The 18,971-nt window shown below is 40.5% G+C and overlaps 1 protein-coding gene across 1 annotated transcript; it reads right to left on the bottom strand.

Moving 5' to 3' along the window:
• Positions 1-1,846: 1,846 nt before the first annotated feature.
• On the bottom strand, positions 1,847-18,963 carry LOC139932838 (BTB/POZ domain-containing protein KCTD5). Its single transcript, XM_071926756.2, has 6 exons — positions 18,717-18,963; positions 11,486-11,594; positions 10,552-10,643; positions 10,336-10,431; positions 7,242-7,367; positions 1,847-3,819 (listed from the first exon to the last, which is right to left on the bottom strand). Exons 1-6 carry the CDS (start codon positions 18,936-18,938, stop codon positions 3,790-3,792), a joined length of 675 nt encoding a protein of 224 aa, XP_071782857.1. The 5' UTR covers positions 18,939-18,963; the 3' UTR covers positions 1,847-3,789.
• Positions 18,964-18,971: the final 8 nt, after the last annotated feature.

Raw genomic sequence — 18,971 nt, 5'->3', positions numbered from 1 at the left:
GCCGCTTCTAGTCCAGTATATTGGATTAGATATATACTATCAGATTAGATATATATCTAATAAAGACATTTATATGACCTGAAACATATTTCTGAAAAAGAACTCTACACACACAAATATGAATGACAATTTTTTTATTGGGTTTACCTTATGCAAGACCATATAGATCTATCCCATTAACATCATACTTAGTTTTGTACATTTTGAACATTGCATAAGATCAGTTATAGAAGTTAGAAGTGATTTATGTAGTGATATGAGAACCTTATTCATCAACATAATTCTTAGATTGAGGAAAAATGACACATTCATTCCCTCTGATTACAAGTGTGACCGTCTTCAATCATGCATTACAGTGGGATGTGGTTTATGAATCGAATGCATTATTAAAATACACCGGGCACTTACAAGTATTAGGCTACAGGTCTGATAAGTTCATCCATCACATGAAATGATTATCAAAGCCAAATGCTCAACTAGACAACCTGCTTGGGAAGGGCATTAAAGGTAATGTGGAGGGGTGAAACGGCTTAGACCGGAGTATATCAAATGATGTTACAACAGAATCAAGCAAACCAAATAGAAAACACTTTAAAATCTCATTGCAGCAAGGCTCAAAAGGAGACCAAAATAAACCCTCCCCCTCTGAGCCGACGTAGCTAAACTTCACCGTATTAAAAATGAGCATCACTACCGTCACAAAGCGAGATTGTCTGCTACGCTCAAGCACAGGCTGTTAGAAATAGAGTATCTTATCCATTAACAAGTCTGCGTGAATATCAGTTCAGTGTGGAGTGGGAGTGCTAGTTGCCATTGGTGCAGTCAAACAAGTCAGACTATGTTAAGGTATGTGAGGGAGTGCAAGACACAGTATATAATTGGAAGGCTTCAGAATACTATAGCAAATGTAAACATAGCCTAGCTCTGGCAGGAAATCCAGTCTATTTTGATTGAACCTCTTTGCAGATCTCAGATTTTGCACTTTAAAAGCCCTTGTGTGTGTGTGTATATATAATATATATATATATATGTATAGATATCAAAAACATGCATCCATACTTTAGTCGCCAACAATATAAAATTGTGTTTTAGTCAAGTGTATACGTGTAGGTGTGAGTAAATGGAGGTTTGTGTGTCGTTAACAAGTCTGTATATGTACAAAGTGTGCCAGCAATAAGAAAAGTTCACTCCTCCCTGACACTAAGATCAATGTGTACAATACACATAAGACATTGGATTTTGGTCATTGGGGAAAAAAAAATAAAGGCAACACTAAATGATTATTTGTGAATGAAATATCCAACCAGTCAAAACCACACGTCAAACCTGAAACAACTTCCTATAAAAAAAGTGTTCTAAAATGCAGTATTTACATTAACAACATTACAGGCTTATAAGCATTGTGCACAGTGTTATTCCCACTGTAGTGCTTGTAACGCTGTGTACGAAATCTACACAATTCAAAATGCTTAGAAGAATCTATCACACTGCAGGAAAAAAATACATTTGTTTGGGGGTTTTTTTGTTGTTTTTTTTGTTGTTTTTAAATGTAACAGTCAACTTCTTAGCCAGCCAAGTATAGCTTTGTTATTGGATATCAAAAAGATGTTCCAGGCATGTTCTCAGTGAAAGACACCATATTCAGCATCAACCGGTTCAATCCTAACTTAGAAATCTCAATAGGTCTAGAATCCTGTACAAACAATGCAAAACAGAAGTTAACATTGTCAAGATTTTCTAGCTTTTAAAGATCCAGTATAAACAACTTCTATTTGAAGTTGCATTTTTCTATACAGTGTACAAAACGTGCAGTTTTTAAGAGTTAAATATTAATATTGGACTTGGATTATTTACATCAAAAAAAAAAAAAAAAAAAAAAAAAAAAAAAAAAAAAAAGGATATGAACAGATATTCCTTCACCATCGCCTTCAAACACAGTTCCAATCCCCAAACCTCCCACACCAAAATATTTTCCCTCAAAAAACCCTTAATCAAACAAGATGTTCCCTCAACATACAAAATAAATCAGGTTAGGAAAACTCAGAAGTCAGTGAGAAAACAAAGACGACATTGTCTCTCAGGATTTTTTTTTTTTTCCTGACTGCTTGATTCAACAGGAAGAAGTCCAGGCCCTCGTCACAGGACACTGATGTTAAACGGAAAATCACCCCGAAAACAGAATTCACATTTGAAACTCCTTTGATTTTTGACAGTTCACTCTAGATTTATGAACATGAGGAAGAGTCGAGACTAAACTGCGATGTTATCAAGTGACTATAGATAAGAAACCACAGTGGCTACAGTCATTTTCATTGTCAAATGAAATGAATGAATTGCTAATACAGCTTCAGAAAATCTCTCCTGACCTCAAATACACTTGTGCTTTAAAACATTCTGAGAACAATATTTCAGCTCTTTAAAATTGTCAAATCCACATTTCCAGGAGCTGCAAAATCCTCACTGAACCTGGATTTGGAAATGTTTTGAAAACAATTGAAAAGGTTTTAGTGGAGTTTGTGAACAAGGAACATTATGAATCGTTACCTTGCATCATGTAGGCTAGAGAAACTTTGCATTAAGGTTCCTAGTTCATCTCTGAGAATATATAAATTGATCTAATTTATTTAAATGCATTAAGTAAGATTTTTCCTGTCCCATAGCACAAAGTGGCCAAATCTGCGAGGGTGTGATGGGGCTGTTGATCAATACCAATGACTCAACCATTTCTTTGCCAGGTAATTTTTTGGATGGTGATATATTACCTCTTCAACTAGACTTTTCTACTAAATCTCTAATTAGCTAGCTTACTCGTTCCATATGAAAATGTGACTTCGATTTATTTCTTTATATTTTTATTTCCACCTTAAGCTGTGCCAGAGACCTGTCGATGTTTCCGCAATTCGTCGTTGATAAAAGTCATAAATTACTTAATGTCCTTTTAACTATAAAACCAAAATCACTCACTTTTTAGGGCACGTGAAATTTTAATTTTGGTAAATGGCAAGGAAAGATTCATATGGGTAACGATTCTCAGTTCCTGCCTGCCTCGTTGACATTATGATGATGAATGTTTAATGTTTTGTTGCTCATTGTGAATGTGAATAGTAACTGGAAAGTAAAAAAAAACAAAAACTAAAATGTTTCCCCAAAAGTAGCTAACAAAAATGTGCAAGTGTGTACAAAGCCTTAGTTGTAGTTTCTATTTTTGGGATACAGTTCATCATGTTCACAAATCTCAGTTCAACTGTCCAAGATCTTTGGAATAACATTCTCTCAATTCGTTTTTGGGGCGCATCTCACATTAAATGGCCCAACTCTTAACATGTGCTAAGTAAATGCATAATTCCCTTCTTAACATCTCAATTCATCTAAATAATGAAGATTTTTTGTAAGTTTGATACTTTGAGTTATAAAGACCATAATGATCCCTTACAAGACCCTTGAGTTGGAGGATATAAGAAGGAACTCAATAGAAGACCCTGAGTGAATCATTGGCCTTGTATGATGATGGCCAGATTTTGTAGCATAAAACATTTGAAGATTACAATTCCTTACTTTTAGTTGGAAAAACCAAAAATCTTGCCGCTAATTCAAAAAGGTCCAGTTTAAACGTACAGGCACAAAAAAGTCAGTAAACAGACTTATTTACATCAAGAAATAAAAAAAAAATGGAGGGAAAACACAAAACAAATGTACACCCCCCTTTCAATCTCCATTGTGCCAAACGTTCTTCCACAAAGATGATATGTTTGCATCGTAACACCTGGAGCTCGTAATACTGAGTCCTCTTCACATCCGGGAACCCCTTTCCTGGAGAATCTGCAGAGACAGAAGAGGCTTAATGGCATAAGGAACAAAAACACAACGTACCACATGCTCTGTAAGCCCTACAACACTTCAGCAGTGCTAACTCTCTCAGCCAGCAGCACACTTGCATTTACTCTACATGCAGGCTGAAACACACACTGAGTGGAGTGAGGGGAGAAAAAGGAAATGCTAACATGAGGGAGGAAAATAAATCTGCTGTGCTACAAACTAGGAGCGCGTGCTTGTAGAGCGACGTCAGGGTCGGTTCACAAAGGGAACCTTGGCAGGTGCGGTCAACCTTGGTACCGGAAAGGCACGGCGATAAAAGCTACAACTAACCATGACGCTTCGGCCGAGTCTGAAATCCCAAAGAGATGAAGGGCGAAACTAATCTCATTAGTTTGACCCAAGGATCAAAACAAGGCAACATAAACATGTCGCACCCAGTCATGCATGATGCCGTCATTGCTTGGGCTAATCATTTAAAACTATGTTAAGCAATGCTGGTACGGTATATAGTATGGTCTTTATCTGTGGAGTCATTTGTGTGGTGTCTCGCATCAAATCTCAGACACCTAATGTTTTTAAATGCTAGAACACAGCACCAAAATGCATCATCCCTCTATGTTTTGTCAAAATCGGACCAATGGTGTCTGAGATATCGTGTTACCGAGTTAAAAATTTGGACCTGTAATCACAGTGCCCCTATTAGGCAAATCAGTGTAATTTGTCAAGACAGCTGTATTTGTGTTGCATGTTTTGTATCAATCGGACTTGTGGTGTCAGAGCTGGAGCCTTTCAAAGTTAGAAATTTTGACTGAAACTTGATCTTTATTCTCTTTTATGCATTTTAATTCTTTATTTATACCCTCTTCTTATACGCTTTATAATCTCTTTTTGTTTTTAGCTGTATTTCTTATCTAATGTCTTACATACCTTGTGTAAAGCACTTTGAATTGCCTTTGTGTGTGAAATGTGCTATATAAATAAACTTGCCTTTTAATTATAGTGCCTTTTTATAATGCCTTAATGTTAGAGTTAAAAGTTTGACCTTTAACTATAGCGCCTTTAATTAATTATAGGGCAATCTAATTTTTAACTGAGCAAACAGTGCAAAGATGCATCATCCATCTAAGTCAAAATTAGATCAGTGGTGTGTAAGATATCACGTTTGACAGAGGGACGGACGCAGCTAAATCCCCGTCATTTCATTGAGTGGAGGACAATAAGTCAAAGTGCAGCAGCTGACGATACAGGATGCCCTCCATTGACCAAGGTTGTGAGCATGACAATAGTAACAAAAGGTCCTATTTACACTACTGACAGAATGGAGCTTTTCCCATCTGGTTTCAAAGAGAGCTTTACCTGAAGGGAAATAGTTTGACCGGTCTAAGCAGGCAGCATCAGGCTTTTGATCCAGCTTTGGCTTGTAACCTCTGGAGGTGGCAGGCCAAAGCTCGATTCAAAACGTGTAAAAACATCTTTTCGACTAAAGGCGTCTTTGAAAACGAACGTGAAAAAGCCCTCAGTAGCATAAATTGGGTCAAAGAGGGATGGAAAGGGAGGACGAGGAGAAACTAAGGAGGTGCGGTGGAGGGACTAAGAGAGCAGTTGAGCGCTCACCATTGAGTCATAAGTGCTCAACCCTAATCAGAGTCATTCATTTCATAATCCGTCTCTTCGTCCTCGCTCTGAGCAACATGCAGCATGCAGACGGCACAGAAGAAGACAAGAAAGGCATGTCTTAAAAGAATGGAAATGAATGGAGGTGTAAATGTTAGAAAGGAGAATAAGGAGAAAAATAAAACTAACGGGTTACGATCAGAGGGGATTCACATTACTTAACGACTAACATTTAATCTCTCTATGCAAACAGTCCAATGAAGACTCGACTGAGTATCAGACACACCCTTCCCACTATTACTACTCTTCATTGGACTTTGACAGGGGTGAAATGAACATACACATACCCAATTACACAGAACACCACATACAAAAAAAAATAAATACAAAAGTTATCCAAAGGCACCTTTCTACCAAGCTCATTTCATCAAGCGCAATACATCTACATGTACTTGTCTAAATAGGACTAAATAAATAAAATAGGCCTATTCTGAATAATTACTAAGCATTTTAGATCTCAAACAATTGTATATTGAGTAAGGCACCGCAATCAGTCATCTAGAAAAACCCAGTCCTTATACGGTTCCCTTGAAAAGTATCACAAAATAGCCTCTGAATGTTTTTTATTCATGTAATAATAATAATAATAATAATAATGTACAAAAACAATGAGTGATCTGCTTAAAAGACGCACAAATAGTGCTTAAATCTTAATCTCAACCATTGAAATCATTCAATAGGCGAGTGGATAAAGGTTGCTCAGTGTGTTGCGGCGGATGAGGAGCGAGCCCCCATGGGTCCGTGCTGATGGGAGTTTTAATTCCTAAGGGTGCGCCTCCTGCTTTGCTCCCAAAGCCCTTGAGAGAACCACAGTCCTTGCTAATAGTCCCACTAATCCGCAGACCTGTGCTCTCATGGTCCCCCCCCCCCCTCCACCCCCACAGCACGGATTACAATGTTTAGACTTTTTCCATTTCAGGTCAAATCTAACATGACATAAATCTTAAAGCTGGGTTAATGCTATTAGACCCCTTGCGTGGTCTTTGACAGTCAACATCAAAATAACAGTTGTTCTTTTCCTGCCTAAATCCAAATGGGTGAGTGTTGTTGGCTGTGAAAATGTCCTTTACTTAAATGTCCTCAACTGACAAAATTAAATGATCAACCTTTGCTTCACTACAATCGTTTCGAATACTTAACTGACAAACTAGGGCAGGGCGATAACTCAATATTATCGTTTATCATCTTTGATAAATCATAGCTGTCTACATCGATGATAAGTAAATTCTATTTAAAAACTCAGACAAAATGAGTAAACATTTTTAGGAATATTATTTTAAAATTTCAGTTTTGTTTGACATCACACCTAACATTACCTTTTGGTTCAATGGGATGAACATTGATTTGATTATTTAACGTGTGATTTTGCATACATGAGCCATATCGTCATATATATATATATATATATCGATATTGAAAAAAATTAATTCCATTATCATGATATTGATTTAAACCATACTGCCCAGCCCTATGACAAACACAGACTCATTTTAGAGTTCAAATAATTTCCTCTGATCAATACAGGTTATAAAAGGCAGAGTCTAGTTTAACTGCAGCAGTCACAATGCGCTCCTTCATAGAGGTTCCTCATCAATAAACCAGCGGTACTTATCATAGTCCCGTGGGGAAAAGTTCATCAACGCTGTGCATTTAAAAACACCCAACACAGACCGTCATTCACAGATGTTTGCTATGGATGGATTTTCAACCAGCCTTGCCACTCGTGTACACACAGACGCACACACACTCACCTTGGCCTTCTCACTGGGCTCACTGTTTGTCCCGTATGATTGGTTGTGCAGCTCCTTGGAGACTACACACAGGAACTCGGCTTGGTCCTCGTTTCCGTAGTTGTAAGAGGAGCCTATGCTGACCAGCTACAGAGACGAGAGAGCACAGCACAGAGGAAGGATTAGCCTTGGACAGGCAACATGAAGACACAAGTTGGGCAGCTCATGGTGGAAAACAGAAGAGGGAGGAAGTTTAACGGAAATTTAAAGCAATGTGTAAGAGGTTGACAACCAAACAGGAGATGCAGAGTGTCTGCAGGTTGCAGCAAGTTAAATTTAAGACTTTTTGATATATTTTAACGGCATTTATGATGAAATATATGACAAATTTCACCAGTGAAATAAACGTCAATATGAAAAACAGACCTTTCCAAGTATCGGTCTTTATGACTCACACTATGAAATTTCAAACTAGAAAAGCAGCACACCAAGAGAACATGTTTTAGGACCTTTAAAACAATTTAAGACTTAAAAGCTACATTTACCTGCATTTAAACACTTTCTACAGCCTTAAATTTCTAAAATACAATTTAGACATTATTCTTAAATCCTTTCAGGACCTGCAGACATGCCAGCATGGAAATCCAAAATAAAAACAGGGATGTGTTAGGATTCATAAAGATTAAGGGGAAAAAAACAGTAAAAAAGAGAAATGGGTGAACAGATGGGATATTATGAAGGCAATTACCAAGAAATAAAATATGGTAATGTGAGATCCACAATAAGAAGTTAATGATTGTTAGAAAGAAACAGCTAAAATACACAAAAGGACAGCAAAAGATATCAGTAGTCAGTCACTAAGAGAATACAAGTGCATGGACTCAACCACAGGGAGCAAACATGCTAGTTGAAAAATCAAAATGGGGAACAGTGGGTTTGATTTGATGGAACCAAGCTTGTTGTCAGTGAATTGTTGTGATGCAATGAAGTATTGGAAACTGTCTCCTTAATAGTGAATAAAGTCAAGGTGGAGCAAACCACTAAGTAGCTCACTCCCAGTCTTATAAACAAGAGTGTCATTTTTTAGCTCCGTGACTATGAAGAGATTTGATTGTTAGTACCATGACACTACTAGACAGTGCGTGTAGGATTTTCTCTCATGCTTCTATTGTCAAATGAATTGTCATCAATACTATCTGCACTGTTCTACTGTCCCTGTGAGCTGCTTTCTATCAGCGTATTTCATGATGTCCGCTCCCTCCTGCTTCTGCTGCATAACTTACCAGACTACCAGAAGGGTTTTGTCAAGACTTTACAGGGAATAGAGGGTGAGAAGCCCCAAATTCAACCAAATGAAAACATCACTGTGGCTGCTGCTTGTAACAGCGAGTCACTTTTTCCCCCTAGCATTACAAGGCGTTAGTCATGCCAACCCTTTTCCTAAGGAATACACCAATGAGAAAATCCTACACAGCATTTTTAAACGGATCTCTAAGACAATCATTGCAACTTCTAATGTTCCTGTTCCTGCTAAAATGTCTTATTCACAAAAGGACACAAATAAAACAATATAAGAGGAAAAATTATAAAGGGACAAGATCTTTAAAAAAACAAAAAAAACAAAAACAGCATGCACACCTTGAAAAACACTGTTAGAAAAACAGAGCAATGCCTCTTCCGGATCGACTCCTTTTAACTCTGTGTGTTAAGTGTGTGTACACTGCAGGCTACATGTATACTGTCTGCACCCAGGTGTGCATGTTCAGACACGCACCGCCTCATTAGCCGCTTCTGCCGAAGACTTGTTGTTGTCGAGAGATCTCACATTAGCAGTCAATGCAGCAAAAAGACCAAATAATGTAAACTAGCTACCAAGGACTCTACTCTCCACAATGCTGATGGCTCAACATGCACCAAATCTAAAAGACCCTCGATGTCTCAGCTTTAAAATAATAACCTTCAATGACCAGAGACCATGACACACCCTCAAAACAAATGGACTATAATTATGGAGTCCTGAAGGCAGCGGTGCCATTAGTGGCCCTGAAAGCGAGGCAGTAGGTCAGCTGAGCTCGTCTCCCCAGATGACTCCCCTGGGCCGGCTACTGAGCTTTAAGCTTTGCATAAGGGAGTGTTTCTAGGGGTTTCCCATCTGACCTGTATAAGGAGATTAGTGAGATTTCAGCCCTGATGGGAGATCCAGTGATCTCCCCTCATCTCTTGAGGGGAGATTCATTCTCACACACACACACACACACACACACACACACACACACACACACACAAAACCACCCCAACACCCAAATGAGCGTGCCTTCCCATCAAGAGAAATAATCCCTTGGTGGTTTTGACTGAGGACAAAACCTCATGTAAAACTCAGTATTGTAAACTTGGATAATTCATACTTTAATGTTTGAATCTATTTGTATTTCTAGGTTAAGTGCCTGCTGGGAAGATAAAACAACTTAAGAGACCTCCTACACTTTTACCTCTAAAACAACCAGCAGTATATTGCAGCATAGCCCCCAAAATAGCCAAGTGGCTACATCAAAGCAAAACAAAGACAGTTGCTGACAAGCTACAACAAATTGTGGATGGGGAATGAATGGAAAAAACAAAACAAAAAAACAATCACAGACAAGAAAAAAGGTGTCATGTTCTCTTAGCCTCATTGGTGAACAAGCAGTACAAATGAACACTGAAAGGAATCAACTCAAAAAAGGCCAACAGCTATGTGTCAAGTCGGGACATAGGATGGCCAACGGGGTGTGTGTATGGACAACATGGGGACCATGCAGTGACCAGCCCGGGGACAGAAATTTGTGGGACACACCTCTCCGCTGTTGTTTGGCAAAGCAGACTCCTCTCCCTTCACCTCCCTTGACACAATCAGCAGAAACTCTGACTGGTGGGCCCGCCCGTAACCTATACTGACAAGCTGCAACAACCAATCAGAGCACAGAAGGGATGCCCGGATCATGTATGCGGACATGGATTTATTTTTTTTTCATTTCCAATATTGAGGATTGGATTGTCTGGTCAATGTGAGGATAGCGGGGTGCGTGAAGCACATGAAAGGAGGATCGCTGCTGTGACTCTGCGGGAAGAGCTTTACCTGTTCAAACTTCCAGCCGTCGGACATGGTGGACACCATCTGCGTCAGCTCCTCCTCCTGGCACTGCAGCACCCGGTACACATGCTTCACTGGAGCCTGGGAGAGGGGGGGGGGGGGGGAAGAGGGATGAAAAGGGGTGGAAAAAAAAAATACAATAATATTAAATTTGATGAGAAATCTAGCTAGGTAGAGTGTCACTGGAAGAATTGTACACACCTGTGATGTTTTGCAGTCACGTTCCCTGATCTTGTCCTTGATGAGCTTTATTAATGATGTAATGTTGTAGAATTCTGCTTCTTCTAGCACCCCTAAAAAAGTGAAAAACAGAAGAGAAAAAAATCAAGCGTTTCAGGCTGAGTGAGCCTGCAACTGCTACAGATCAGGCTTGGCTGAACACCATGGCATTCACATAAGGGGTGTACGGAGAAACTATGATATGTATGTGGTGTTTATAGTATATCTTTGTGTCAACCTCTTTTTTGAAATTCTTTAATTTTACCTCTACTTTTTGTTTAATCTGCATATTCTGCTACAAATGAAAAGAAAACCAAAAAAATCAAAAGCTTCTCTACGAGTAATATATCTTTGACTACTGTGCCTCTACTCAAATTTCTCCGAGTTGTATTTTGTGAAGACCAGTAGTGTTGATCAATCGGGAGACACAGCATCCCGCTGTACTGAACAGACTCAAGAGGACAGAGAGTCTTCCTCCACTCCCAGTCAAATCAACTCTCCCTCGCAAAAGACGGTATCAGCCAAGCAGACGTGCCAGGACAAGAACAAGCAAATAATTGGCCTCACTAATACTAAATTAGTATCAAAAAATGTACAAACAAGCAACTCTTTTTCTCTCTCTCAATTTCGGCAGTGTATGTGTGTGACAGGCAGTAACAACACAAGCAGACTGAATGAGGAACTCAAATGCCGCTCCTCTCTCTTCTGAGTTCAACTGAGAAAAAAGCCAGTCAAGTTATTTTCAGTTGAATACGTTTTCATCACGACTAAAGGCATACTATTAAAACATCTGAATAAAACTGAAAAAAATGTCGAAGTAACAAAAATGAAAACAATTTTTCATGCTTTGCAGAATATGGCATTCGGATTCGGGAACATCCCTAATCTTCATGTCATATCCCATGGAGAACATTACCTTCCTCTGCCAAGTCCCTGTTGAGCACCAGTTTGCCGTGCCTCAAGTAGTTCAGCACTGGCCCAAAGTACGTGGGGTCTCTGTCTATGAGATAGGCACCAGTTTCATCCTGGAAAGCAGAGGAAAAAGGAGGATGAGGTTAATAGAATTCTTAACTATGTATGGTTAGACTAGGAAACATTGAATTTAAGATAAGACAATCAATGGATAGGCCTCTACCTTTGTCAAACATAATGAGTAAAACCAAACACCAAAGAATTATGAGGTCAGCTCCTGTGCTGATAATCTCTACATGGGTTGAGAAGACACACACACACACACACACACACACACACACAATAGCTTTGGAATATCACTTCCCTATTCCCACAGGCCTTGGGTTTGATCCTCATTCCTTCACAACCACTGGGTATTCCCCTATTTCTGTAAGTACTGTGATTAGAAGGTCTTTGTCTCGTGGGGGAAAAGGAGGTTAAAACAATTAGAGCAGAACAGAAAGAGATTTGGAACAGCAGGCTGAATCCACCGAGGGGACCAGAAGGAAGCGCTGCTACCTTGGCGTACAACTAACAATTAGTCCAGTCTGATCTGCGTTACATAGTTAGCTCAGCCCATGAGAAATTCAGTTTGTGAAAGTTGTCGAACAACTGCAGCCAACACCAGTTCAGTAAAAAAACACTTGTGTTTAACATGGCCAAAGGCTAGAAGATCAAAGTTTCATCTGATGTCTGGAGGGTTAAGAGTAGATCACATTCACAAACACTCAGCAGGAAGGAAAAAACCCCAAGCAAATTTTATGCAAATCCACAAATGCAACAGGATGTGTGAGTTTGCATCAGTTCATCATATGGCCTCAGGACCAATCTAGACAAATTAGCAGGCCTGCTAGTCATTGCAGCTTCCCCAACATTATTTACACAAGAACACAAGCATTATTTTCATACTTTCCAGGCCATGACCACAATCAAACACACTGCCAAGTCTTCACTGACGAACAGACCTGCACATTCATAGCTAGCTCCCCTTCACAAGTCCAGGGATTGATGGGCCTTCAACTCAGAAGCCATTAATCTTTCTAATAATGAGAAAAGGTCCCAGTGCATTTTCTTTTGTAATGAATCTCTGAACCCTCTTGGCTGGCTGACCTCCTTTCCATGGCAAAAATACCCCACAGGAGCCCAATGGAGTTCTATTCTAGTCTTATTGCCATGTGTCAGTTCTTACATTTCTGCAGTCATTGAAGTTTAAGCACAAGTACAGGTGGGCGTACATGGAGGATACAGACAAGGCCACAGCTACACAGGTCACATCAAACCACATCCTACATAACAGTTAATTTCCACAAAGAGGGGTTCAGCTGCTACTGTCTGATTTTCTTCCGATTTTACCACACATTTTGCCGTGTATGAATAGTAACTTGAAAAATACAATTCACTAATGAATTTATGTTTCAACTAAAACATCTACTGTATTTCTACAAGCAAGAACTTTCCTGATTTAACATGCTTGTATCATCACCAACATTCAGCCACAGAGCGATGATTTCTGATTGGCGGTTGCTCCTCTAGCTCCTAAAAAACGAGTCATTTTTTCTGAGTCGAGGACTTCCAATAGTAGCGAGTCATTTCTACTGATCTCGCCACGCTCTGCCCCTCTTCGCTCTCCCTCTTGGACAAAGAATGGACTCTGGTCACTGCTGCTAGACTCCCGACTAAACCTAGAAACATTCAACTGCAACATAAACTAAAACAACTACATGATGCATTGGCCTTAGAACAAACCCTGGTTTCACCAAAGTTTTGAATTCGAACCCAGTCATGTTTGCAACAATGTTCAATGATGAGCATTCACGAGAAGAGCTATGATTGAAGTATGACGTCCCAAGCATGCCAAGTTGCTCGAAAAGTCTCTCATTAGCTCACTGTAGACATGTAAACCAGCATTAGATCGATAGCGCAGATATTGGCCCTTTATTAAATATCGGATATGGATATTCCCTCAGCTACATAAAGAGTATAAAACCTATGGAATTTGATTTTCTTTGCATATTTAGCATTTTCATTTAATTGTTACATAATGTTTTCTGTAAATTTGCCTAATTCTTCATTTAACGGCAGTAATGTTCCCAGAGTTCGCCCACTACTGAATAGATGGCATGGGTCAACCATGTCAAATGTTGTTTCAGAGGCTTTTCCGAACTGCCAAGAATAAAATGCTTAATGTAAACAATGAATACTTGTAATTTTGGGACAAGAAAATGGTCAAATTTAAAGAAAGTGAATATCGGCACAAAATCGGAAGCTTAAATACAAAAATATCAGTACTGGTATCGGCCTTCCAAAACCCACATCGGTTAAAACCCTAAAGTAAAAAGCCTAAAAACTGTGTGTAACTGTGTTTCTGTAAACTTGAAAGCGAGTCAACCTATTGTTCTGAGTCCAAAGCTGGAACCCCCTCGGTTCACTGGTCCTCTGGGTGCACATGGAGCTATGGGGGAGTCTTCCCACTTGGGGTGACAGTGACCCAGTTTATAGAGAGAGAGAGAGAGCTGATTACAGGGGGCACTGGCTTGTGATTGATGTGGACCCAAACACACAAAGGGGACAGTGTTGTAATTAAAAACAAGAGACTGTGTCTCTGGGGGCCCCGGCTGGGGAGCACCGGGGAACAAACAGAGGGGTGGGGACAACGAGCACGAGTGAGGGAATAGGAAGAGACCACAGGGAAATACAGTAGACAGGCAGGAGAGGAGACAAGGAGGCAAGCTGAAGAATCAGGAGGAGGAAGGTTACTGAATTAGGAAGCTTTAAGTGCAGAGGTAAACACACCTATGAAAGTGCACCATCTCTGAGCAATAGCATGATGGTTTGCTTGAATCCAGTTTATCCATGAGACGTGTTTCATGGTCGTGAAGATATTAAAAGTTAACAAAAAGTGACTGTGCAATATTCAATGACATGCTAATCACAGAGCAGGCCTAACTTAAGTTGAAAGTATCCTCAAACTTTGTCCGCCGACATTATGGGTCCATATTAATGAAGCAGAAATGCTAGATCTATATGGGACAAAAAGGGGGGCACTAAACTTGAAGAGACGGATGGTTGCGGCCGTGTTATTGTGGTGGGAATACCAACTGTATAGGCTAAACTGCCAAATTCAGGCACTCTGAAATGTCTTGGGCTGCACAAAGTTTGGTTTGTTACATTTGTGTTTTCAATGCGACTTGAGATCAGACCATAAAGACTGGATTTTGTGAGACTACATGTGCGTCCAAACACGTTTAAAAATGCCTGTTATGCATATCCTGTGGCCGTATTAAATTTAATGCGTCTGCACCCCCCCCAAACACACACACACACACGTTCATGTTACACTGGTCCTATTGTGTATTGTTGCTGTAGATGAATTTTGATCGGATTGTGAGCAAATGCCTGCTTTTGTAAATCCAAGCCCCATCACTTAATGCATCCTGGCATGATCAAATGACCCAAAAAATAAAATGAAAAAACAAACAAACAAAAAAAACCCACACTGAAACAAGTGTAAACACAACCTACAATAACCACCAGATGAGGTTAGTTCAGGGCAACATGGTGTTGTATGGTTCTCATCACAGATCACTGGGACAAACACCATTAACAGAATAACTGGCAAATTCTTCAGCTCTGACATGGATCAAAGTAGGCCCAATCATGAACAGACTGAAGATAACTGTAGACTTAAAATGACGGTAAACGGTCTAATTAGAAGGGTGGACTTCACAAAGAGGAAAGCTTACTGTATAACCTAATCGTTCTTCTCCTACACACAATACATATCCTCCCACAGGAAATACCACAGTGGCCCACCCTTCAAGCACATGGAAGTCCAATAAGGCTTTTTAGACACATGAACGCTGCAAGTCTATCTGTTATTCATCAAATCATTACAAATTATCACATGTTGGATTCTGACTACCACAAAGTGCGCACACTAAGACTTCTCATTGCAGCATTGCACCGTTTCATGCTTGGCAGGTGTGGAGGGATCCCTAATTTCACTAAACACACAAAACGAGCAGGCTGGCTTAATTGTATTCACTGCTAAATTTCATATATCCTCTCTAATAATAGGCTAGCTTGTCATGTGAAACCGTTCCAATCCACAAATTTGCTCAGGCCAAGAATAAAAAGAATGAAAGCCTTATTAACGCTGGACGCCTTCACTTCAGCTGAGCCAGAATACAAGCGCCCTGCGGAAACAGGGCTTAAAGATGTTGCGGTAGATCTTCTGAGTCACATGACTGTAACTACTTAGCCAAGCCAAGTGGAAGTCTGATCCTTGTAGAGCAGGAGCCAAAGTCCCTCTGGAGTACAAGTAGTAATGGCATAGTCAAATAGGGCTTCATCCTCTAAATAATACACGCATCACATCAAGGCTGCATTATGTGAAACTATCTCGTATTTCAAAATATTTAACACTGTCGTTTTAGTGCCTGATTTTACTGTCAAGCTTGACCTTTCCTCTGGGTTGGTGGTGGTGGTGGGAGGGGGGTCATCTCTCGTCTTTTCAGCATTTTCTAAGCATACATGATTTCGCAAAGGCAACGCCACCGGTGCATTTAGCTGAACAATTTATGACGGGGGAATGTTTCAGGCACTAAATGAACAACTCCTTTTAGATGACCCCCTAAAAGCTTCCCTGTCATGGTGAGACGGCACAGTTAAGAGTTGCTCGGCCACGCTGGCGAGCGGGAAATCACTGCCACCCGGAGCTTTAGGTAGAAAGCAGCAATGCGAATCACAGAGGAGAGAGGAGCTTAGTGTAAAATATTTACTCTGTTTAAAACTCAGTCATGGGGGAGTTCCAGCCTGCGACATTTAGGTTCATTTCAGCACAAGGCTTTAATCAATTGTGCGTGGCTGGCTTTTGTGAATGAAGTGGCCTTGTGCTGGTATAGGCAACAGAGTCGGGCTGGAGCGGTTTAAATTTGCACCTGATCTGCCAGTGGAACTCTGCAGCGTTGCATTGAGCACTGACTGCGTGGAGGCAGCGGAGGAGATGATGATGTCACCGTTAAATATTTACGTTGCCTCCCACAGTGCGCTCAGGCATGACATACAACGTGAACCCGGCATTAAATGCGGCCATATTTCTCGCACACACGAGAGAACCTTCTCAGCCAGCAAATGGGAGATGAATATGAAAAAAAAAAATCAGATGTGAAAGGAACAAGAATTCTATGTGATGGAATGCTTGAAAAATTGATGCAGCTCTCAAAACCAGAAAGCTGGATCTCCGCTTGAGTGGTGCTGAGTTGTTTGAGAGGAGTAGTCCGCCATTACACATTAACGAGAAGGATGGGCGTCCATCGATGTGCATCTCTCAGTTCGTTGATTGAACCATTGACAATTATTTGACAGCGATATCCTCTTAAGACACTCATGACGTGAATTAGTCAATGTAGGCCAACAAAACGCTTCATCAAATATTCAGAATAATGACAATACCACACCAACATGGTCACAGACAGGGGCGTTTGTCAACTTTGAGACAGACAATTTAAAAAAAATAGACTTATATAGATACTTATTTATAAAAAAAAAGTGACTGTCAGCTGTGATGGCTGGCTGCGCATATGAGTGCACTCCCTCCACTTTCTCCCTGGTCTACCCCAATGTGCAAAACAGGCTCCAGTCAACAACATGAATAATGCAGTTCTCCTCAAGAGTCCTACTGAAGCACGTCAGCCTGCGTGACTGAGAACTGAACCACTCATTTCCTTGGCTGGGAAACACAATACTGCATTCGCCAAAAACAGAGCACTTCAGAAAGCCATCAATCTTCTGGGCTTCCTGTTCATGTACAGAGTTGTGCGAGGTGACAGAAAGAATAGGCCCTCTTGACTGTCATTCACATGCGAGATAAAATCATGTAAGCATATATAGTTTGACTGCAAGTGGTTAAAGTAAAACGATACCCTGTCCTATATTGAGAGCTGTCTTGAGTCAGCTGCAGCAAAGAGGTATGGTAATGGCTTGGGAGTCTGACATGCACTTAAGACAAGGGATTGAGATAGGCTGATCAGTTGCTCATGGCAGGACAAAAAACAAGCTGATTATTCAAAGATTAAGATATTTGCATGAAAATATGAAAGGAAACAAGGCCTCCGCTGGGTATAAGGGGGGGTAGGGGTGAAGATTAAAATGTGTAAGTGGATGAGAACAATGAATAATAATGGAGCAGTAAAAATGGAGCAAAACAGCACGCCACAGTATCTGTACAGACTCTAATACATGGACACTTGACAGTGCTGGGGGACTTAAAGCACACACTGCTGTTACTGGCAGATGGACAAACAGAGAGGCGCCTGATTCTCGCCCAATGAAGCCATTCAGGGAGATGAGTGACATCATCCCTTGCTCTTGGTTGTCAGCACCTCACCCCACTTGGCAATGACTTGTGCACTCATTAGGAGATCTACACCACACAGGCTGATTATTGCAGACCAAGCAGAACCAGCGGGGCTAGGGGACAATCATTGCACTCATCGTGTAGAAAGTGACAGACCACCCAAAGAAAAAAAAAAAACACAGATAATTAGGTTAGTTTACTATTAAGTCATATGTATAGATTATTTGGTAAGTTTACAAGAAAAATCGAACAGTTGTATATGAACACTGGACAGGGCAGATTACTTTGTTATCACTTAGCTGACATTTGATACCTTGATGAGTGCAACGCAATGCAATGGCCTTGGATGGGGAAAGTTTGCAACTACTGTGGCAACTTGCTGTTTTCACTAGGAAAGCTGCAGTTAAAATACTAGACTACTAGACGATTCCGCTGAATTACCACTCTAGATAAATTGTGTCATTATAAGCCCAGGCACACTCACTTTTTAAGCACTGTAACGTTACGTATACGATCTACAGCAACATTACACACAACAAGCTAGCAAGCTCGTGTCATGTGGTGTGACTGTCGGAATCTAGCTAGCTTAGCAGGTTAAGGCTAGCTAGCTATAAAGAATGAAAGCTAGCGTTAAGTGACTACCTAAGACACATAACAGCATCTTTAACAGAGCTGAAAGAGTGACTACGCAAGTCAGCAAGAGTAACTGATACCCACCCCGCTCGGCCAACACTGGACCGAGCGATTACTAGCCAGTTTGGCAAAAAAATTTTTAAAAAACTGGAGCTACTGCGCTTCCGACTAGCAAGCTAACTTGCTCGACTAGCTTAGCATTTACCTTATCGGAGTCGAGCTCGGGGTCAGCTTGGCTCAGTCTGTACAGAAATGATTTTGGATCTCGACACAGCGTCTGTCTTGTTGTTAAAAAATACGTTCCCCCAACGTTCAGGCGAATCCATTTCGATGCCCCGACACCGGATGAAATGTTCTTCTCTGCCGAGGAATGGGCCAAACATCTCCGATAAACGGAGCCGCTTGTTTCGGAGCTGTTTTCTGCCATCCCTCTTCTCCGCCCTCGGCTCTCTCTGTCTGT

The sequence above is a fragment of the Centroberyx gerrardi genome, chromosome 20 (genome assembly GCF_048128805.1).
Source record: "Centroberyx gerrardi isolate f3 chromosome 20, fCenGer3.hap1.cur.20231027, whole genome shotgun sequence".
In the NCBI taxonomy this organism is placed as follows: Eukaryota; Metazoa; Chordata; class Actinopteri; order Beryciformes; family Berycidae; genus Centroberyx; species Centroberyx gerrardi.
This window is presented reverse-complemented; position numbering and strand designations above follow the sequence as displayed.

What these genes read in the sequence shown, in the direction of transcription:
- LOC139932838 (XM_071926756.2), bottom strand. Translation starts at nt 18,938, where the DNA reads ATGGCAGAAAACAGCTCCGAAACAAGCGGCTCCGTTTATCGGAGATGT. An exon ending in GTGACTGCAAAACATCACAG is followed by an intron (nt 10,432 to 10,551) that starts GTGTGTACAATT and finishes CCCCTCTCCCAG; the next exon opens with GCTCCAGTGAAGCATGTGTA. An exon ending in ACGGCTGGAAGTTTGAACAG is followed by an intron (nt 7,368 to 10,335) that starts GTAAAGCTCTTC and finishes TCGTCTCTGTAG; the next exon opens with CTGGTCAGCATAGGCTCCTC.